We start from the raw sequence: 19,340 nt of genomic DNA, 5'->3' as shown, positions 1-19,340 counted from the left end.
AGGATCTGTGTTAGTGCCTCCCAAGGCCCCGCTTGCCTGCCTGCGGCAGCATCTCCCCACTCAGATGCTCAGTTCTTGAAATGTGCTTCCCAGCAGCCTGTGTAGGCTCCGGGCTCTGGCAGCATCTCCATGCGGCTCCCACTGGCCCTTCTCCTGGCGGAGGGAGCCTGCAGCAGTTCTCTGCCTGGTGGTGACAGGCTGTTCTTGTTTGGAAACAGAAGATACCATCACTGCTTTTTTATTCCCTTTCCCAAACAATGAGGTTCAACTTCAGTGATGCATATAAAGTGCTGGCCCTGTGTGTGCACATAATAGGCACCTGGGCCCTTAGCACCCTGTTCCCCACCCTGTCAGCTTCTTCCCTCCTAGTTCTCAGAAGAGCACAGTGGCCCCCCCCTCCTGCAGGAGGTATGCCAACCAGGGGCCCGTGGAAAATCAGTTGTTAGGCCATGGGCACGTGGGGTCAGTGGGCAGACATTGAAGGCTTTCCTGGTTGTCAGTGACCCAAAAAATCACTTTCGGTTTTTGTGACTCAGAAATGAGCTCAACCCACACACCCTTCAGATGTTCTGAAAACCTGGGCTGAGTCCTCCGGATGGCTGTCAGCTGTGGGGTTGTCTAAGTGAGCATTTTTATAGAGACCTGTGCACAGCTGGCCTCTCTAGAGAAAGTGAATGGAAATTTTACTATGTATTTTACCAGCTTAAAAAGGAGGGGGGGTTGCCTTTAATCTCATGTTTCCCAGAACCCCATGTGTTTGTTGGTGGTTATGTGTATAGGTGGTTGTCTGTTTATTTTGATCCCGGCCCTGTGGGGAGGTAGAGGTGGGAGGGAGGGGGGTACCATGTGCTAAATAAGTGAGGTGGGGGATGGTCCCTTTACAAATGGTCCCTGGGTGGTCAGGGGACTTAGGACTCCTGGCAGTCCTAAGGAGCTTATGAGTAGTCGAGGAGGGACTAGATGTGGGTTGTAAAGTAGGTGAGAAGTCAGGCTCTTACACACAGTGAGTGGAAAAAAGAACCCAGGAGAGTGTCCCCCTGGTGGGGTGGGAGGTGACTATCAGGTTAAGTCACATTTGGGAGGGGGTCATTGGAGCAGCAGGTGGTGAAGAAGTGGTAGAATTCAGAGGCCCAGGGAGGCCATCTGGGTGGAGAGGGTGTGAACCAAGGCCCAGAGTGGGGCGTTAAGGGTGAGGGGGCCCTTGATGCTCCTGGGGTGGCTTGGCAAAGGTCAGCGGTGGCCTTCCTGGCTCTGCAACATGTTGCGCCTGATACTCCCTCAGCCACAGTGAGCGTGGAAACCAGAGTGGGCTTGAGAACGGAGACTCTGTTCCTGTTTCACTTCATGGGTTTTTTGGCTCTGGATTCCCTAAAAGCAACTCTGCCCCCAGCCTGCCCTCTGGGTTAGATCATTGGGTGTAAACTCTCCAATTAAGGGAACCCTCTGCACAGGGGATGGAGGAAATAAATATCCAGGTCCATGTCTTCTAAGGCATGTCGGGAGAGGCTGCAGAAAAGAAGGGATGTGTCATATCACTGGTGAGTTGTGGGTCTTTTTGGAAACTTGGAATATGGCATGTGCATGTTTGTGTCAGCTTGTTACCCCAGCTCTGATGCCTTCCATGTGCGGCCATTCTGGGCACTGCTGTCCAGGTTCTTACATCCTGTAGAGAAAAGTTGGCCTCTTCAGAAAGGTTCCTTGGGCTCCTGCTGTCCCGTGGGCTCTGAGCACCCCATGGCTGTCTCCACCTTGCAGTAGCAAGGTACACCATGGCTGAGTGGTGTTGGGAGCTAGGGGATGTTTGCACTGCTGCTGCGGTGCTGACTCCTACAGCCTCTTTGGAAGGGCTGGGAGAAAGCTGGTGGCTCTGAGGTAGTCCGGGTCCAGCCATTCTAACAGACCAGCCTAACCTTCCAGTTGCCCCCAGCTCTTTTAGCAATACCCCCCCCCCCACTCTGGCCAAGAGCAAAGCATGCCTCAGGCTGGATTAAAGCAAGAACAGGGAAACACACACCTGTTCAGCTGAGACGGTTTTAAGAGGACAGAAAACTCCTCATACTGGGAAGATCCATGTGGGCACAGCAAAGCGTCCTGTACGTAAGCTGTCGGAGTTCCTTTCACAAGTACTGACGGGGGACACACACCTGCTAGATGCCTGCTGTGTGCCAGATGCTGCTGTGAATGTGTGGTCTGACTGGGTCTCCACTGCTCACCTCTGCAGGGGGGATGGCAGTGCCCACCCTGGAGGTCAAGAGATGCCAGGACAGCGACCTTAGGTAGTGGGCTAGAGTCAGGGCCCTAAGAAGCAGGGATTGGCCTGCTCCTAAAGACAGGAGACAGACCTGAAGTTTGTCTGGGAAGTCCAAGCTCAAATTCTGTGCCCTCAATAGTCCCTGAGTGAGGTGCCAGCCTGATAAGCATGATTGCTGGGCAGGGTGACCCAGCTGAACCAAGCTGTTGTTCTACCATGTGCAGTATTTCTGGGAAAAGTGCCAGGCTCAGAGCTGGTTTCGGATGCCTCCGGGAGCCTTTCCAGATGCCTTGTTTCCCTTGGGATCCCTTGATTCTTGAGGGAAGGGCCTCTTCCTAGTATTTGTACACCTGATGGGCCCAGGACCTTCTGTGCCTGTGCCTGTGGGTCTGCCCTGTGGGTTGAATCTCTCTCCAGAGGACTTGCTTTTCCCAAAAGGTTGCTTTCAGGACTGAGCATACTGCAGACCCTCATCTGGACCTCCTGGGTCTGTTGGCTGGGCTGGCAAGTGGCCAAGATAGAGGCCAGAGTGGGCATCTGGCAGTTGTACCATTGGGGGTGTCTTGGGGGCGTGAATCCTGTCTCGTCCCACGGAGCTGGGGAAAGCAAGTGGAGGGGACCGAGCCTGGTTCCCAAGGGCTGGCCAACTGAGGAGTGAGCATGGAGCCTGGACCAGGCTGTCACATCGTGATGACAACTGGGATTATCACCATAGGTGGTAATTCCCACATGACAGTTTCAAGTTTCAGGTCAAGAGCCAAAGCTAGTCCTCTGTCTCCTCTTTCATCTGGACAGAAATCCTTGCTGGCATGTTTTCCGGCTCATTCCTCAGCTGTTCTCAAGACCTTGTGCTCCACAGAGACTCTGAGGCCCCAGGGGAATGGGGAAAGCTCCAGGCCTGCTGATCCTTGCCGTGGGGCGGTGGAGGGCCACAGCCTTCCTGGTAGGCCATCTCTGGGCTGCTGAGAGGGGCAGAATGGGGCTGGCATTTGGAGCCCTGGTGGGCTTTGGAGCGGGCTAGGTAGGTGGGGTCACCCTGCCAGGGTCACCCTCCCACCCACAGCAGCCTGAGACCTGGTGGGTGCCACGGGTTCTGCTGACACATGGCTCGCAGCCCTGGGAAGAATCATCCCAGTAGTCCCAAGCACACGAACCCCCCTACCACATTAACCAAAGTGTAGGCCTCACCCTCACAAGGAAGTAGAGGGTGATGCTGGGTACTCTAGGAGAAGCCAGGCAAGAGGCAATCATGCGGTTTTCTGGAAAGGAGCAACATAGCAACTACCACAGGTTTGACCATATGAATAGTCAACGCTTCTGATAATTATGATAAATAATGCTTGTGCTTCTGGATGCCTCCTCCCTCTGGCAGGGGAAGGGTGGCCTACTCATCACCCCCTCAGGGTATGAGGGTAGAGTGTCATTAGCCCCATTTCACTGGTGGGAACATTGAGAGATGAAACGAGTCTCCGCGTGGCCACGGTAATCCCAGTTTGTTTGTTGTCTTTTTTGGGGGCATGATGGAAGAAGGCCCTGGAGGTTGGGCAGGTTGGAGGGAGTCTTGGAACAGAGGAATTATATTTCCTTTTCCAAATATGTAAGTCAAGGATGGTAGAGTTCTTGGCCACTTGATTCAAACGCACAGAAGGTTTTCCAGGGGAAAATCCATTCTGCCCTAGACTTTGAGACCATGCTGCCTGGTGGTCTGTTCCTTGGCTTTTGACATCTGCTCACATCTGGTACAGCTCATATTCTGGTGCAGAATATAAAATATGCCCACACCCCGCTGCCCCACCTCATCTCTGGTTCATCCCCAGGGTGCCTGAAGTTGGGGATCCTGCTTAGGGTGGGGCCAAACGTTCTGAACCTCCAGGAGGTGGCCTTGGCTGGGCACACCTGCCTGGGTGGATCCTTGCTTTTCAACTTGTTAGCCATGGGGCTCAGGGAATGTTGCTTCCGCTTCCAGACCTTCAAATTTCATCTGTAAGACAAGGTATTGGCTCCCTTTCAGAGACACGAGGATTTGAAGCCATGCATCTGGCATGTGCCTGTTGCCACAGCTATGTTTTGCCCCTAAGAAGTCTCAGAGCCCCTAACTCAAGCCGGCATCCCGGGTCCCTTCTCCTCCTGTGCATCTAGAAGCCAGTAAACCTCTCAGGAGTACCATAGATGGTGGTGACCCAGGACTAGAGCAGCAGTGAGATTTGCAGACCATCCTCTAGGACTGAGCCAGACCTACACCTCTCCAAGGTAGGAATATGGGCTAGCAGGAGGTTCCCTCGCCTGGTAGGGAGTCTCCAGCTCGCCTCTGCCCCTCCTCCTTGTTTATTTCTCTAGTGGAAAGGACCTGGGCCTTGGAAATCCACTGAGGACAAAGGAGGGCTGCCGTAACAAAACCCCACAAACTGGGGGCTTAAACAACAGACATTTATTTGTCACAGTTCTGGAGGCTAGGAAATCCAAGATCAGTGTGCCAGCCAATTCCGTTCCTAGTGGAGAACTTTTTCCTGACTTGAAGATATCTGCCTTCTTGCTGTGTCCTCACATATGAAAGGGGGAGAGAGAGAGAGAGAGAGCGCGAGCACGCGAGCATGCACAGCAAGCATGCTCTCTGGTGTCTCTTCCTCTTATAAGGACACTAATCCCATCATGGAGGCCCCACTCTCGTGACCTCATCCAAACCTAATTACTTCCCAAAAGCCCCACCTCCAAGTACCATCACATTGCAGGTTAGGGCTTCAATACGTGAATACAGGGCAGACACAGAACATTCAGGCCATAACAGGCTTACAGGCATATTCTCAGTCTGTCCCCAGAGTTGGTCTCTGATTTCTAGGTGCTGTGAACTTATCACTTCGGTATCTTCAATTTCCTTACGTGCATGGGAAATCCCCCTTTCAGAGCATGATGAAGGGAGCAAAGTGAGCCCCCCATCTCACATCCTGAGGTCAGGAAGGAAAAAAGTGCTGGGGCTTCACTCAGGAGGGAGTCTCCCACCCTTCCTGCTCTGCCCTTGACGGGGGTAGGGGGGAGTTGGCGGACTATTGTGTGGATTCAGAAAGCTGGTTTTCTATAATTTCTGACTTGTATAGCTGCAGGATATCCCAGTGGTTCTGGTCTGTTTTTTACAAAAAAAAAAATTTTTAACATTTATTTATTTTTGAGAGACAGAACATGAGGGGGTGGGGGGCAGGGATGCAGAGAGGGAGACACAGAATTGGAAGCAGGCTCCAGGCTCTGACCTGTGAGCCTGACACAGGGCTTGAACCATGAGATTATGACCTGAGCTAAAGTTGGACGCTTAACTAACTGAGCCACCCAGACACCCCATATTCTGGTCTGTTCTTAAGTAGCACAGTCTGGGGCAAATCTGCAATAGCTTATCTTCTGAGGGAGAGTGGCCCTGGTTAAGGAGAGCCCAGGATGGTGTGCATGTTTGGGTGAATGCAGCGTATGAGGCCCGGGGCTTACCTCTTGCCCTCTGACCATGTGGGGCTCAGTGGCTGCCCTTTTCTTCTCTCTCTGCTGTCAGAGTCTGGAATATGGAGGTGCTGTGGGTATGCTGCTGAGTGTGGATGGCCTCCAGGTGGCTGCAGCTGGCTGGCCTGGCAGAGTCCCATTTCCATGAGACATGATCATGGAGACACTTGGTGGGAAGTGGCTTCTCAGAGCTGGTGCCCAATCTCCATAACTACCGATGTGTTAGTTTGTTAGGGCTGTGTAACAAAGAGCCACACACTGGGTGGCTCACACAATAGACATTGATTGTCTCACAGTTATGGAGGCTAAAAGTCTGGGATCAAGGTTTCAGCAGGATTGGTTCCTTCTGAGGGCGGGTGTAAGGGAGAATCTGCCTCAGGCCTTTTCTCCTGGTATGTAGGTGGCTGTCTTCATGTTGACGTGGTGTTCTCTCTACCTGCTGGTCTGTCTTTAAATTTCTCTTTTCTATAAGGATATAGTCATATTGGATTTGGGCCCAATCTAAGATCTCATTTGAACTTGGTAAAGACTGTGTCTCCAAATAAGATCACATTTGGATATTTTGGGAGTTAATACTTCAATACATAAATTTGGGTGGCAGGGGAGACATGCTTCAGCCCATAACACTGTACTTCTTTCCTCTTTTTAAAAAATGTCTAAACCTGGCTGATCATTATTTTTTTGTTTGGGTTTTTATTTGGGGGGGGCGGTGGTTAACATAAAATTTACCATCTTAACCATTTTTTTAAATGTTTATTTTTGAGAGAGAGAGAGAGAGAGTGCGCAAGTGGGGAAGGGGCAGAGAGAGAGGGAGATACAGAATCCCAAGTGGGCTCCATGCTCTGAGCCATCAGCACAGAGCCTGATGCAGGGCTCGAACTCAAACCATGAGATCATGACCTGAGTCAAAGCCAGATGCTTAACCAACTAAGCCACCCAGGCGCCCCCATCTTAACCATTTTTTTTTTAAACCTTGGCTTTTAAAGTCTTTACTTTTTTTAATGTTTATTTGTTCTTGAGAGAGAAAGAGAGAGTGAGCAGGAAAAGGGCATAGAGGGAGACACAGAATCTGAACTAGGCTCCAAGCCTGATGTGGGGCTCAAACTCACAAACTGCGAGATCATGATCTGAGTTGAAGTCGGATGCTTAACCAACTGAGCCACCCAGTCTCGCCCCATCTTAGCCATTTTTAAGCATACAATTCAGTAGTGTTAAATACATTCACATTGTTGTGCAACCATCACCACTGTTGATCTCCATAACTTTTTCTTCATCCCAAACAGAAACTCTACACCCAGTAAGCAGTAAGTCCCCACTGCCCTTCCTTCCCAGCCCCTAACAACCCCCATTCCATTATCTATCTCTATGAATTTGCCTATTCTAGGTACCTCCTATGTCATGGACTGAATATGTGTGCCCCCCCCATCCCCCCCCACCCCCCGCCAATTCATACATTGAATCCTTCTAACTCACAATGTGATATTTGTAGGTGGGGCCTTTGGGAGATAGATCACGAGGGCAGCCCTCATGATGGGATTAGTGCCCTTATAAGAAGAGACCTGGAGAGTTAGCACCCTCTTTCTTTCCACCCACCAAGAAAAGGCCATATGAGGACACAGCAAGAATGCATCTGTCTGCAAGCTAGGAAGAGAGCTCTCACCAGAACCCAACCATGCCGGCACCTTGATTGTCCTCTTCAGGCTTCCAGAATTGTGCAAAAATAGATTTCTATTGTTTAAGCCACTCAGTCTATGGTATTTTGTTATGGCAGCCCTAGCAAACTAATATTTATGTCAGTGGAATCATGAAGTGTTTTTCTTTTTGTGACTTTCTTATTTCACTAAGCACAATCTCCTCAAGGTTCATCCATGTTATATAGCATGTTATAGGACTTCCTTCTTTTTATTTTTAAAGATTTTATTTTTAAGTAATCTCTACACCCAACATAGGGCTTGAACCTACAAGATCTAGAGTCACTTACCCTACCGACCGAACCAGCCAGGCACCCCAGACTTCCTTCTTTTTTAAGACTGAGTAATATTCTATTATATGTGTATACCACATTTTGTTTATCCATTCATCTGCCAGTGGACACTTTGGGTTGCTTCTGCCTTTCAGCCATTGTGAATAATGCTGCTATGAACATGGATATATACGTGTATCTCCTTTCCTAACCCTCCCCAGGCAGTGTGAAGGTGGAGGTGGGGAAAGTGGGTGTTCCTCCTGCCCTCTCAAGCTTACCTTGCCTGAAACAACAAATATGTGTTCTTCCACAGTTCAGGAGGCCAAATTAAGGTATATGGCAGGACCATGTTTCTCTGGAGGCTCCAGGGGAGAATCTTCTGTTGCCATTTGCAGTTCCTGGTGGCCCCGTGCGTTCCTTGGCTTGTGGCCACAGCATTTTAACCTCTGCCTCCACCTTCACACAGCCTTCTCTTCTTCTGTCTCTCAAAAGGATGTTTGTCACTGGATTTAGGGTCCATTGGATAATCCTAGGTGATCTCATCTCGAAGTCCTTAATTTAATTATATCTGCAAGGACTCTTTTGCCAAAGTAAGTTCCATTCACACATGCCAGGTGTTAGGATATGGACATGTCTTTTTGGGGCCACGATTCAACACACTATAGTGTCCTTCCCACCTTCATGTTCTGGAGGGTAGCCAGTGTCTGCCTCTTTTTAGGTCTTGGAGTGGTCACTTCCTTAGGGAGATGGTCTCTGCTGCCCTGCCTGAGGGTCTGGCTGCCCCTCATGGGTGGCTTTGCCATGATGTACATATCATGCGACTCCTGGAATTCTGACAGCTCACAGGAGCAGGGGCTGGGTCTGTGGTGCCTGCCATCATATGCCCAGCACAGTGCCTGGCATGAAATAGAAGTGTCATGGGGTACCTGGATGGCTCGGTTGAACATCTGACTTCGGCTTAGGTCGTCATGTCGTGGGTTCAAGCCCCATGTCAGACTTTGCGCTCATAGCACGGAGCCTGCTTCAGATTCTCTCTCTCCCTCTGTCTCTGCTCCTCCCCTGCTCATGCATGTGCCCTCTCTCTCTTTCTCAAAAATAAATAAACATTAAAAAAGAAAAGAAAAGAAATAGAAGTGTCATATATCTTGGCTGAATGTTGGGTACTCAACATTGTCTGAGGCCAAACTGCCTCCAAGAAACCTTTCTGAACCTTGTTGCAGAGTCAAGGTGGTGCTAAAGAAGAATAATCACATCATCCGGTGACTGAGGGCTGCAGCTTCCCAGCTGGTGTTCCAGCCTCTGCCTGCCCCGCCCCAGCACCAGCTGGTTCCAGCCCCAGGCCCAGAACATAAATAATCTTCCCCTCCTCGAGGATCCAAGAGCTTTAGGCACAGGTGGGTCCTTGAAGATAGAAGAAAATCTTTTAACTGCTCTCTGGATGCTGATTGGGGGTCCTCGTCTACCCACACTGGGGGCATTCAGTCTTTATTGCTAAAAGTCACCCTCAAAGTTGACCTTGTGGTGATTCAGTCTCCAACCAGCTGGAACCCAAACCACAGGTGTAAGAGTCATAAGAGCTATTGTTATTAGTCCGTTTGTCTCCTCCGAGAGAGCTTAGCCTTGTTCAGGGAATCTAGAGCTGCCTGGAGAGCTGAAGCATCAGGCATGAGCAGGACAGGCTCGGGCCCTTCCCAGCTAGCATTTTCTGGCCTTTCGGGGAGACTTGCCTAGCCTCAGGGCCTTCTGTGTGTACAAGCTGGTCTGGGCTGTGACCTCCTACTACCCAGGCAGCCGGAGCTTTCCACACTAGCTTGGTGACGTCATTGCTGGGGTGGCAGCGTGAAGTAGGATCATGGTCCCGGGATCCTAGGGTGCTCTCTTTGCCTCTCCTTCTCCCACAAAACCAAGGGCTCTAACAACAGGCCTCTCTCCAGGATACAGTGGCCAACTAGATGGGGGACATCTTGTTTATAAAGAATTTTGACCCCCTTGCTGTAGATACAACAGAAGGGACAGCTGCCAGCCTGATGGCAGAGAAGAAAGCAGAAAGCCACCCAAACCAACCAGATATCTTAGAAAGTAAAGCAGTGGGTGGCCTGAGGTACTGGTGCCAGGCAGTGCTGACGTCTGTCCGGAATGATGTTCTTGGTCTTCAGGAAACAGCTGGATAATGTTCCGGGTTCCCTGTTTTAACAGAGGAAAACAGATCTTTTTTTTTTTTTTTTTTTGAAGTGAAATGACATAACATAAAACTAATCATTTCAAAGCAAACAACTCATGCCTAGTACAGTCACGATTTTGTGCAACCACCGCCTCTGTTTGGTTCCCAAACACTTTGATCACCCCTGAAGGAAATCCCATACTCATTAAGTATCCACTTTCTGTCTCAATGGATTTGTCTCTTCTGGACATTTCATATAAATGGAATCAGACAGTAGGTGGTTTTTTATGATCGCCTTCCTCAATTAGCATAATGTTTCCAGTGTCCGCCTGTGTTGGTACTTCATTCCTTTTTGAGACTGAATGTTGTTCCATTATATAGATACTCTGCAGTTTATTTATCCATTTATCAGTTGATGGACATTTGGGTCGTTTTACCTTTTGGCTGTTGTGAATAATGCCACTTGAATATAGCTTGAATTATTCTGGTACAAGTTTTGCTTTGAACACCTGTTCTCACTCCTTTTGGTCATATGGAGAGGAATTGCTAAGTCATGTAGTTATCAGCTCAGCCTTTTAGAAATGTCTTCAGAAAATGACCAAATATGCAGGTGACACAAATGGGCCTCGGCATAGTCAAGCTCCACCTGTTTCTCTCTTGTAGACTCCTTTCCTTGTCTGAAAAATGAGCATCTAGGGGCGCCTGGGTGGCGCAGTCGGTTAAGCGTCCGACTTCAGCCAGGTCACGATCTTGCGGCCCGTGAGTTCGAGCCCCGCGTCAGGCTCTGGGCTGATGGCTCAGAGCCTGGAGCCTGTTTCCGATTCTGTGTCTCCCTCTCTCTCTGCCCCTCCCCCGTTCATGCTCTGTCTCTCTCTGTCCCAAAAATAAATAAATGTTGAAAAATGAGCATCTACAAGTTTCTGCCTGTTAAGGGGTCAGAGTGGATTCAAGGAGATCAGCACTGTCCCTCACCCAGAGGAAGTGCCCAGGAAAGGGTAGCAGGTATTTTGCAAAAATGCCTGCCTGCTGTGGCACATTTGAGACTTTTCTACTGTTTGGGAAACTCACTTCCCTGAAGCACTGCAGATATTCCCTGACTGTACTTGGGGTTCTGCTACACAGTAAAGAAGCCAGCCGAGCCCCAGGACCCACAGCCTATCCTGTAGATAGAATCTGCTCTCAGCACACGGGGTGTGGGAGGAAGCCTCAAGGCTGTGCACAAGCGTGGTGTCCAGAGCCAGCTCGAACCTGTGGAACCTGTGTGCCCTTCGGTGAGACCTAGATCTTTCTGTCCCAGCCACAGTTTTCTGAGCCTCTCCTGGAGGGGCGATGCCTACCTGGCAAGACATCCCCAAGGACATGAGCTGCCGTCTGCAAGTCACCAGCACCACAACATCGTCAGCACTGTGCTGTTTGCCTGTGGCCCAGGGAGGAAGGGGAAAGCAGGGCTTCTGCAGATATGACGAGGTGGGGGCTCAGTGCCTGCATCTGCAGAAACCTGCCCACTGTAGCTGGTGAGCCACCGGAAAGAAGATGGTGTTTGATCCTCTTTTACCTTGGTAAAATACCGCCCAGCCATTTGCTAACAGTGTCAACAGGGATAGGAGACCACCCTGCCTCTGTCTTAATGCATAATGAAGTTCCTGCCACACCACCCCCACCTGAGTTCCCAGTATCCCTTCTTCTTTCCTCTCAACCCTGGTATGTGTTTATCAGGATCGCTCCCCTGGCCATTTACAGCTGTTCCCATATCTGTTCTGGGAGGGGAGGGCTGAGATCATAACCTTAGTTCCTTCTGAGGATTTGCTTCAGGCTCTTCTCTTGGGGTGCCTTGGTCAGAGGGTGGGACAGGAGCTGGGATCTGAGCCCTGCACCTCTGGCAGCAGCAAGGCAATGGAAGCAGGATCTGGGGACGTTCCAGGTACATTGGGTCCAGGAGGGCCTCTCCTACAGCTGGGAGACACGTGGCCGGTGGTCTGAGCTTGGTTCTGCACACGTGTCCTGGGAACCCTTGCGGCAGAGATCCCAGCAGGGCCTGGCAAAGGCCTCACAGTGAGATGCTTGCTTCCTGGCTTGCAGATATGAAAATAGGGAAGGAGTGTCGAAGTTACTGGAGATGTTTGAACCGAGACTGGGCTAAGGGAAAGAGAGGCTGTGGGGAGAGGCTGGGGGCCCCTGGAGGAGCTGACAGGACTGAAGCTGGGCAAAGGGCATTTGATGCTTTGAAGGCAGGTAACTCTCTGGCCCTCTGAGAGCTCTGAGGATGGTTGCTGCAGGGCTTTGGGCACCTGTGGTGCTCTGATCCTGTGAGGGGTCCTGCTCCAGCACTGGGTGTGATCTGTGATTACCAGATTCTTATGGGCTGGCAGGAATCTCATCCAGTCTGCATCAGGAAAATGGGGGTGGGCAGGGACGTGGCCTGGAAAAGATGATACATAAACTCTGTAAGAGTAGAGGGGTAGCTGCTGGAAACAAACAGTGGCTGTGCCAGTTGGACTGGTCTGGCCGTGTGACACTGGGCCTCCTTTTGAGGCTACATACACATAGCCGAGCAAGGCTTCCTTTTATTGTCCTTTGTTATGAAACAAATACACAGAAGACTATAATGAAGCCCGGGTACCCGCCACCCAGCCTGCTCTCATCAACTCAGGGAGCAAACTGCTTGGAAGTTTCCATTCTGTGCTTATTTTAGATGTGGTTGCAGGGGGCTGTCCACATGAAGGGGATGAGCCCTCCCCACAGCTCAGCTACCCGAGCATTGCCCCTATCTGGGAGGGATCTTAGGAATATGTGCATGTGGTATATACTTATTGTATAACATCAAATGGAACATTTTAATCATTCTTAAGCATACCACTCATGCTCATTGGCATTTGGTACATTAATGCTGTTGTGCAGCCATCACCACCATCCATCTCCAGAACTTTCTCATCTTCTCAGATGGAAACTCTGTACCCACAATACACCAATTCCCCATTCCTTCCTCCCCTGGCACCCACCATTCTACTTTCTGCTCAATGATTCTGACAATTCCAGGTTCCTCGTATAAGTGCACTCACACAGTAAATTGAGCATTTTGTGACAGGCTTATTTCCCATAGCATCATGACCTCAAGGTTCATCCATGTTGTAGCATGGAGTCAGGATTGCCTTCCTTTTTAAGACTAAGTAATATTCCACTGCATATCCATACCACATTTTGCTTATCCATTCATCCATCAGTGGATACTTGAGTTGCTTCCACAGTTTGGCTGTTGTGAATACTGTTGCTAGGAACTCGGGTGTGCAAATATCTATTTGAGTCCCTGTTTGCAATTCTTCTAAGTATATACCCAGAAGTGAAATCGCTTGATCATATAGTAACTCTATGTTTAATCTTTCTGAAGGATTTTTTTTTTTTTTTTTAAACCAGCATTGTCCTTGAGGTGTAAGAAGGGGATGTGATCTGGGCTGACTGGGACTTATTCCTCCCACTTGGTGGGGGTGGGGGTGGCTGCCTTTTGTTCTTGCATCAAAGACTAGATTTTAGATTTGCAGAGTGCAGGGATTGTGGCTGCTAAGCCGACTTGCCTGGAGCGGAGGAGGTTTTGGATTTCACTGTGCACATCCCTTTTCCACACTCAGCCAGCCGCTGTCTGCCAGCTCTGAATGGGCCTCGCTCTCCCCCGCCCTCCTCCCCGCTGGTTAGCTGCTCTGTTGATCAACCCTCATTTCCCTGAGCCTCTTGTAGCCTTAGGATCGTAGCCCCTTCCCCCTGCCCCCTCCTCTGAAACCAGTGTTTGCTTTCAGCTTTGGGTAGAACTTTGTAGGAAGCTCCGGGCTTAACTCAGCCACCAGGTTCCCAGTTCTTTGAGGTAATGAGGCTTCCCACTGGGTGTTCCTGGTAGAGGAGGGGAGAGCAAGGCCCCTCTCTCACTTTGCTCTGGTTCTTGGGAAATGGCAGCTCCCAGAGCCCCCCAGTAATATACTTTATGCTCGAAGAGATGCGGGGACCCAGGAGTGGAAAAACTGCAGTGTGAAAGAAAGTCCCTGTGTGCTGCTTAGGATGGGCGACAAGGAAATGAGAGCTTTCCTGCTCCCTCTGTCTCATTTGCACTGGAGCAGGCTGGATTCACTGGGACCATGGGCTGAAACCTCAGGTGGAATGCAGCAGTAGCAGTGACCAGCCATCCGGAATCCAGACATAAAAGCATTAGTTCCTCAGACATCAGTTTGGGGAGATGTGTGCAGAATTGGAAACAGCTGGGTTTTTAGTTGTCTGATGGTTATAATTACCTTGTGGAGTCCGGCTATGGAACCTGGCTTTTCAGTCTCACCTGGTGGAGGTGAAGTGTCCGTATCAGAGTCAATGGCCCCACACAACCCTAGCCAGCAAACCTTTAGCAGGCACTTGGTTTTGCCCTGGGTTTTAGGGCATTGCTAAGCTAGCACTTTGTTTCACACATGTGGAATCTTTACAGTCTTTGGAAAGAGCCCCCTGAGTCTGACCCTAAAGTTCTTACTTGGGGCGTCACTTGATATTAATTTGATCTTGAACATGAGCTCAATGTAGTCACAGGCCGGGACATCAGGTGGTGGTTCTCATATTAAGGGTGCTCTTCCAGGTGATGAATCTGTTGACTTTCTAAAAGGTCATTATTTAAAAAAAAAAAAAAAAATGAACAGTTTAAAGTTTCTTAGAGAGGATGTGTGGACGCTGAAAATTCTGTGCTAATATAAAAGCGGAGTCCAGAGGAGGAGTGGGGAGCAGAGGAAGGAAGCTGTCGAAGGAGGTGAGGTCAGGAGGCAGGCAGGGCATGACTGGCTGACCCACACAGTGACCGTAACATTTTAGAGCTGAGTGGGCCTCTATCAATTGTATAGTTCACATGCCTGATTGTAAAATCAGGAAAACTGAGACACGGACAGCTTAAGTGACCTGCACTAATTCTCACCGGTAGGTAGTAACCTGGGCAGGACCAGAGCCTCACTTCTGGGAAATTCACACCACAGCCCATAGAACTGGCCCACCTGCCCCACCTGGAGGAAGTGTCCTGGGTTACAGAAGTAGAGCAAAGACCCTCCTGGCCCAGGGGGATCATTCAGGCTACCTGTGAGGAAGTCATCTGACAGCTAAAGCCTTCTGTCCAGGGCCTGAGCTGCCTTTGAAAGCAGCTCCCATGGAAGGCAAGTTTTCAGTAGGGGCTGCTGCAATGCAGGGTTCATATCATGGATGTTGAGAGGACAAGAAGTCCTCTGTTCATTTTGGTTAAAAAGAATCTGGGATTCCCCAGAAGGAAATGGAAGCTGAAGTCAGACCTGTTTGGGGGCTGGGGTGTGGGGTTAGGGTTCTGCATTAACAGGGTTTTGTGTTTTTTAATACATTTAAACCCTCCTCATCTGTCCTCAGGGATGCTGGGCCAGAGCTGGTTGAGTGCCTTTGGAGATACTTAGGAGGAGGAGACAGAACTTGGCCTTGGCCTCTGACTGTCCTGGTAGGACAGTACAAACCCCAGCAGGGCTGAGCATTGATAACCAACACGGTGATGGTACCAGAAGCTCCTCTGTAGCCCATGGAGCTTGTTAGGGGACACGGTAGGAGCCCACCCAGCTCTGAGTGTCCCCTACCCTGTCTGCCACTTTCAACTCAGAATTGGCCTCTGTTGGAGCCCTCCTGCAGACACACAGGGCAGCAGAGCTCTGCCTGGCCTTTGTGGTCAGCGCCTGTATGCAGACAGCAGGGACACAGTGTGGGTGACAGCCAGCACAGTGCCAGCTCCCAGCTTGTGCCAGTGCAGCAGTCTTAGTCCTGGCTTCTTAAAGAACCCCCAGGAAGCCTTTGCAGCCACCAGGGCGCAGATCTCCCTGAGCATCTGATTTCAGTGGTCTCTGTTTTTGAAGCTCCCCAGGTGGCACTAACGTGTAACCAGGGCTAAGGACACCTCTTAGAGGGCATGTGACCTGCTGGGACACAGAAGTGGAGAAAGTGGGAGAGGCAGAGGTGTGTGAGGAAGCTGGGACGTAGGCAGATGAGTTGCACAGTGCACTGGCAGCCGTCATAGCTGGATGTGGTGAGCACCTGGTCACTCCAGCCACGGCTCCTCTTGGCTGCTGCATGGAAAGAACTGAAAACAGTCCCCCCACTAGAATTGCAGGGTCGACTCTGGAAGCCTGTGCCTGCCTGGCCTAGGTGGTCAGTGCCACCTAGAGGTTGAGCCCCAGACTGGGTGTGCTTGGTGGCGGAAGTTGTAATCTTGTAAATAAACACTGCAGAGGCTGCCTGTGGTGGTGACATTTGGACAGGACTGCTTGCCGGTGAGTCATGGGGAAGGTGATGTAACCCAATCAAGATGACCTCAGAAATCCCATGGGCTGTGAAGATGCCCTGTGAAAGGAGTCAAGAAGTGACCCCCACATGAGACTTGGAGTAGACTGGGCCCTTGTGGGTTAATGTCCTGGTGAGGATCCATTGGATTAGAACAGTTCTGAAAACAGAGCTATAGAGAGGCTGGCCAAGGGGTATGGGCTTTGTAATTTAGCCAGGAGGAAGGGGTGACTGTCTTCAGGTGCTTTTAGGATGGAGGTGTTATTTTCTCTAACTAGATGGTTCCAAACAGCATGGAGCCGGCCATAGGGTAGGCCACTTTTGTCCCCACAGGGACACTCAGGTTGGGGTAAAGATGGTCTGGGACTTTGCCACACCCGCTGGGAGGTGGGCTGAGAGTCAGCCAAGAGGCAGAGTGGGGTAAGGGGAAAGGGCTGCAGCACCTGTTCCCTGGGTTGGGACTGGTGGGCCTGGGGCACTGCTCACAGTGGCCAGGGCTTGCACCTGGAGTGGCATGATCTGAGCTTCTTGCCGCCATCAGATCCCCACGGACAGGTGCACAAGGACCATCCCCGAGAGCAAGATGCTAGCATTTGAGGTCCATCTTTCTGTAATGGCTCAGGCCTACTCCCAGGACAAGGGCAGATGTGCCCCAGACAGTGTCCTGAAAGCCCAGTCTCATTGTCTGGGGAGCATACCACCGTTCTGGCCCTGCCTCACCCTGTGGTCTTTGCTCAGTCGGTTGTGAAGGTGCGGTCAGCCTACCTGAAGTCTTTGTTCAACACCTCTGTGTGATAGCATCAGCCCAATGCCTGCTGGGGCAGGTGGGGTGTGGACCCTCCCAGGCAGACCTCTCTCTGGCCCCTCTCCCTATATCTAACACGGCTGCTTCTCTACACACAGATACGTCGTTTGGAACGCCACCTGGCTATAGTTGTGCTGCAGACCGGGCTGAGGAGCAGCGCCGGCACCAAGATGGGTTGCCCTACATCGATGACTCACCCTCTTCCTCACCCCACCTTGGCAGCAAGGGCAGGGGCAGCCGGGATGCACTGGCCTCAGGAGCCCTGGAGTCTACCAAAGCGGTGAGTCCCAGGGTGGGAGGGCCAGGTGTGAAATAAGGCTTAGATCTGGCTCTGGCCTGCTGTCTACTTCCTAAAGGTGCCCTGCAGCACATCCACTCTCTCAGGGGCAAGTAGCAAGTAGGTGATGTCAGGAGCAACCAGTGGTTGAAGTCGCTAAAAACGCCTTCTTCTTTCCCCCATCCGGGTACCTGCTGATCTGGAGACAGCATGCAAGGTGCTTTCAGCAGGGACTTCATGGAACTCTGTCAGCCAAGTGTGGAGGAGACAGGCAGCATATGCAGAGGCTGAGAATGCCACCGCTGTCCTACCAGCAGGACGTGGTGGCGGTCCCAGCAGTGGTGTTGAGGGGCAGGGGAGGGGGACAGTGTCTGGGCTCTTGTCCTTGCTCTGCATGCAATGCACTTGCTCCTTTTTGCCAGAAGGAGTGCTGCTGATGACTCCATCCATTTGACCAGGATCTTCCTCTTGAGGTATAATTGTCATTAACGGTCCTGATGTCACCTCCACTTTGGAACCGAAGCTCCAAGGTCATGTGGCTAGTGTGTATTGGCACATTCAGCAGATGCCCTCCTTCACTCCCAGAGATGGTCCTGGGCCCCTCTCTTATAAGCACATAGCCCCGGGGTTGTTGTAGGCTCCTAGGGTAGTCCCACATGAGCTGGTGGCCTCACTGCTTTGATCTGTCCCATTGCCCTGGAGGGGCACTTCAGAGGTACATTAGAGCCCAGGCATGCACCCCCTACCTTTGGGACAGAGGGTGTCCCTTTGACTTCTCAGGTTCTTTTCTTCTTGAGTTGAGATCCTGTCCCTGGGGCAGGTTGCACCTCACTGTCTTCCTGTTGCCCCTCATGACAGATACCTTCCCTCTTTTGCTTAGCTTGTTTCTGATGATGTCCTCCCCAGGCTTAAATACAAGAGAGGAATCTGCTTTTCTCCGTTGTTGGTGGGAAGTGCCAGAAGCATATCTTTTCACTGCAGTTGCTTTTCTGCTGGGCTGATGCTTCAGCTGCAGGACTGCTTCTTATTTATGCTTTTGTGATTTCTAAAGACTCTGGCGCTGGGTAGGCTTCCCATTCTGAAACACGAGGACAGGAAGGGAAGCCAGTGTGTAACACACACCTACCTTGTGCAGTTTTGATCCAACATCTGGTTTCACTGTTTCACAGATTAGGAAACTGAGGTTCAGAGAGATGAAGTAACTTGCTCAAGGCCATGCAGCTACCAGATTTGAAGCCTTCTCAAATCCTCAGATGACACTCTTTTCTTTAACTACCTTGCCTTTCTCAGTGCCCTCCCTTGCTTCTTGCTTCACAAGCATGATTTGGTACAGACGGGGATCTTTCCAGTCCTGAATAAGCAGGCTGAGTCCTAAACTTGGGATAGGGCTGCCCTAGGAGGCTGATCTGCCCTCCTTGTGCCCAGACCCCATGCAGCTTGGCTGCCCATCCCCACTAGACTTCTGCCTTCAGACCCTCATCTACACTGACTTGGAGTTCTGCCCTCAGCTTTTAGCCATAGTCTGAGGGCTTAACTGCTATGGAGCCTATCCACATCTGGGTGTCCACTCCCTCCTTTGGCCCCCGTGGGAGCCCATAGCCATGTCTCATCTTATACGTCTGTGCTTGCCAGACATGGGATCTCCAATCCCAAGTACGCCACCTGGCCCAGAGGAGGTGTCAGGGAGTGTCTGGAGAAGATGGGAAATTTTCCTTTCCTTTCCTTTCCTTTCCTTTCCTTTCCTTTCCTTTCCTTTCCTTTCCTTTCCTTTCCTTTCCTTTCCTTTCCTTTCCTTCCCTTCCCTTCCCTTCCCTTCCCTTCCCTTCCCTTCCCTTCCCTTCCCTTCCCTTCCCTTCCCTTCCCTTCCCTTCCCTTCCCTTCCCTTTCTTTATTTTTTAATGTGTATTTTTGAGAGAGAGAGAGACAGAGCGTGAGCAGGGGTGGAGTAGAAAGAGAGAGGGGGACACAGAATCTGAAGCAGGCTCCATGCCCCGAGCCATCAGTACAGAGCCTAATGTGGGGCTCAAACTCACAAACCATGAGATTGTAACCTGAATTGAAGTCAGACGCTTAACCAACTGAGCCACCCAGGTGCCCCTC

The 19,340-nt window shown here is 50.8% G+C and overlaps 1 protein-coding gene across 4 annotated transcripts in view; it reads left to right on the top strand.

The window, feature by feature from the left end:
- The window catches only part of BCR (BCR activator of RhoGEF and GTPase), a 128,764-nt gene that overhangs the window by 48,324 nt on the left and 61,100 nt on the right, over positions 1-19,340 (top strand). For 3 of the 4 annotated variants that reach the window (XM_003994832.6, XM_006938625.5, XM_019814712.3), the window contains exon 2: positions 17,062-17,243. In XM_003994832.6, coding sequence (XP_003994881.2) covers positions 17,062-17,243 — 182 coding nt within the window. Of the gene's footprint in view, positions 1-17,061; positions 17,244-19,340 lie in introns of those variants that run through there. The other variant, XM_045042107.1, reaches the window with a different exon arrangement.

This window comes from Felis catus, chromosome D3 (assembly GCF_018350175.1).
Source record: "Felis catus isolate Fca126 chromosome D3, F.catus_Fca126_mat1.0, whole genome shotgun sequence".
NCBI lineage: Eukaryota > Metazoa > Chordata > Mammalia > Carnivora > Felidae > Felis > Felis catus.
The sequence above is the reverse complement of the archived record's forward strand: the minus strand, read 5'-3'. Positions and strand labels throughout refer to the sequence as shown.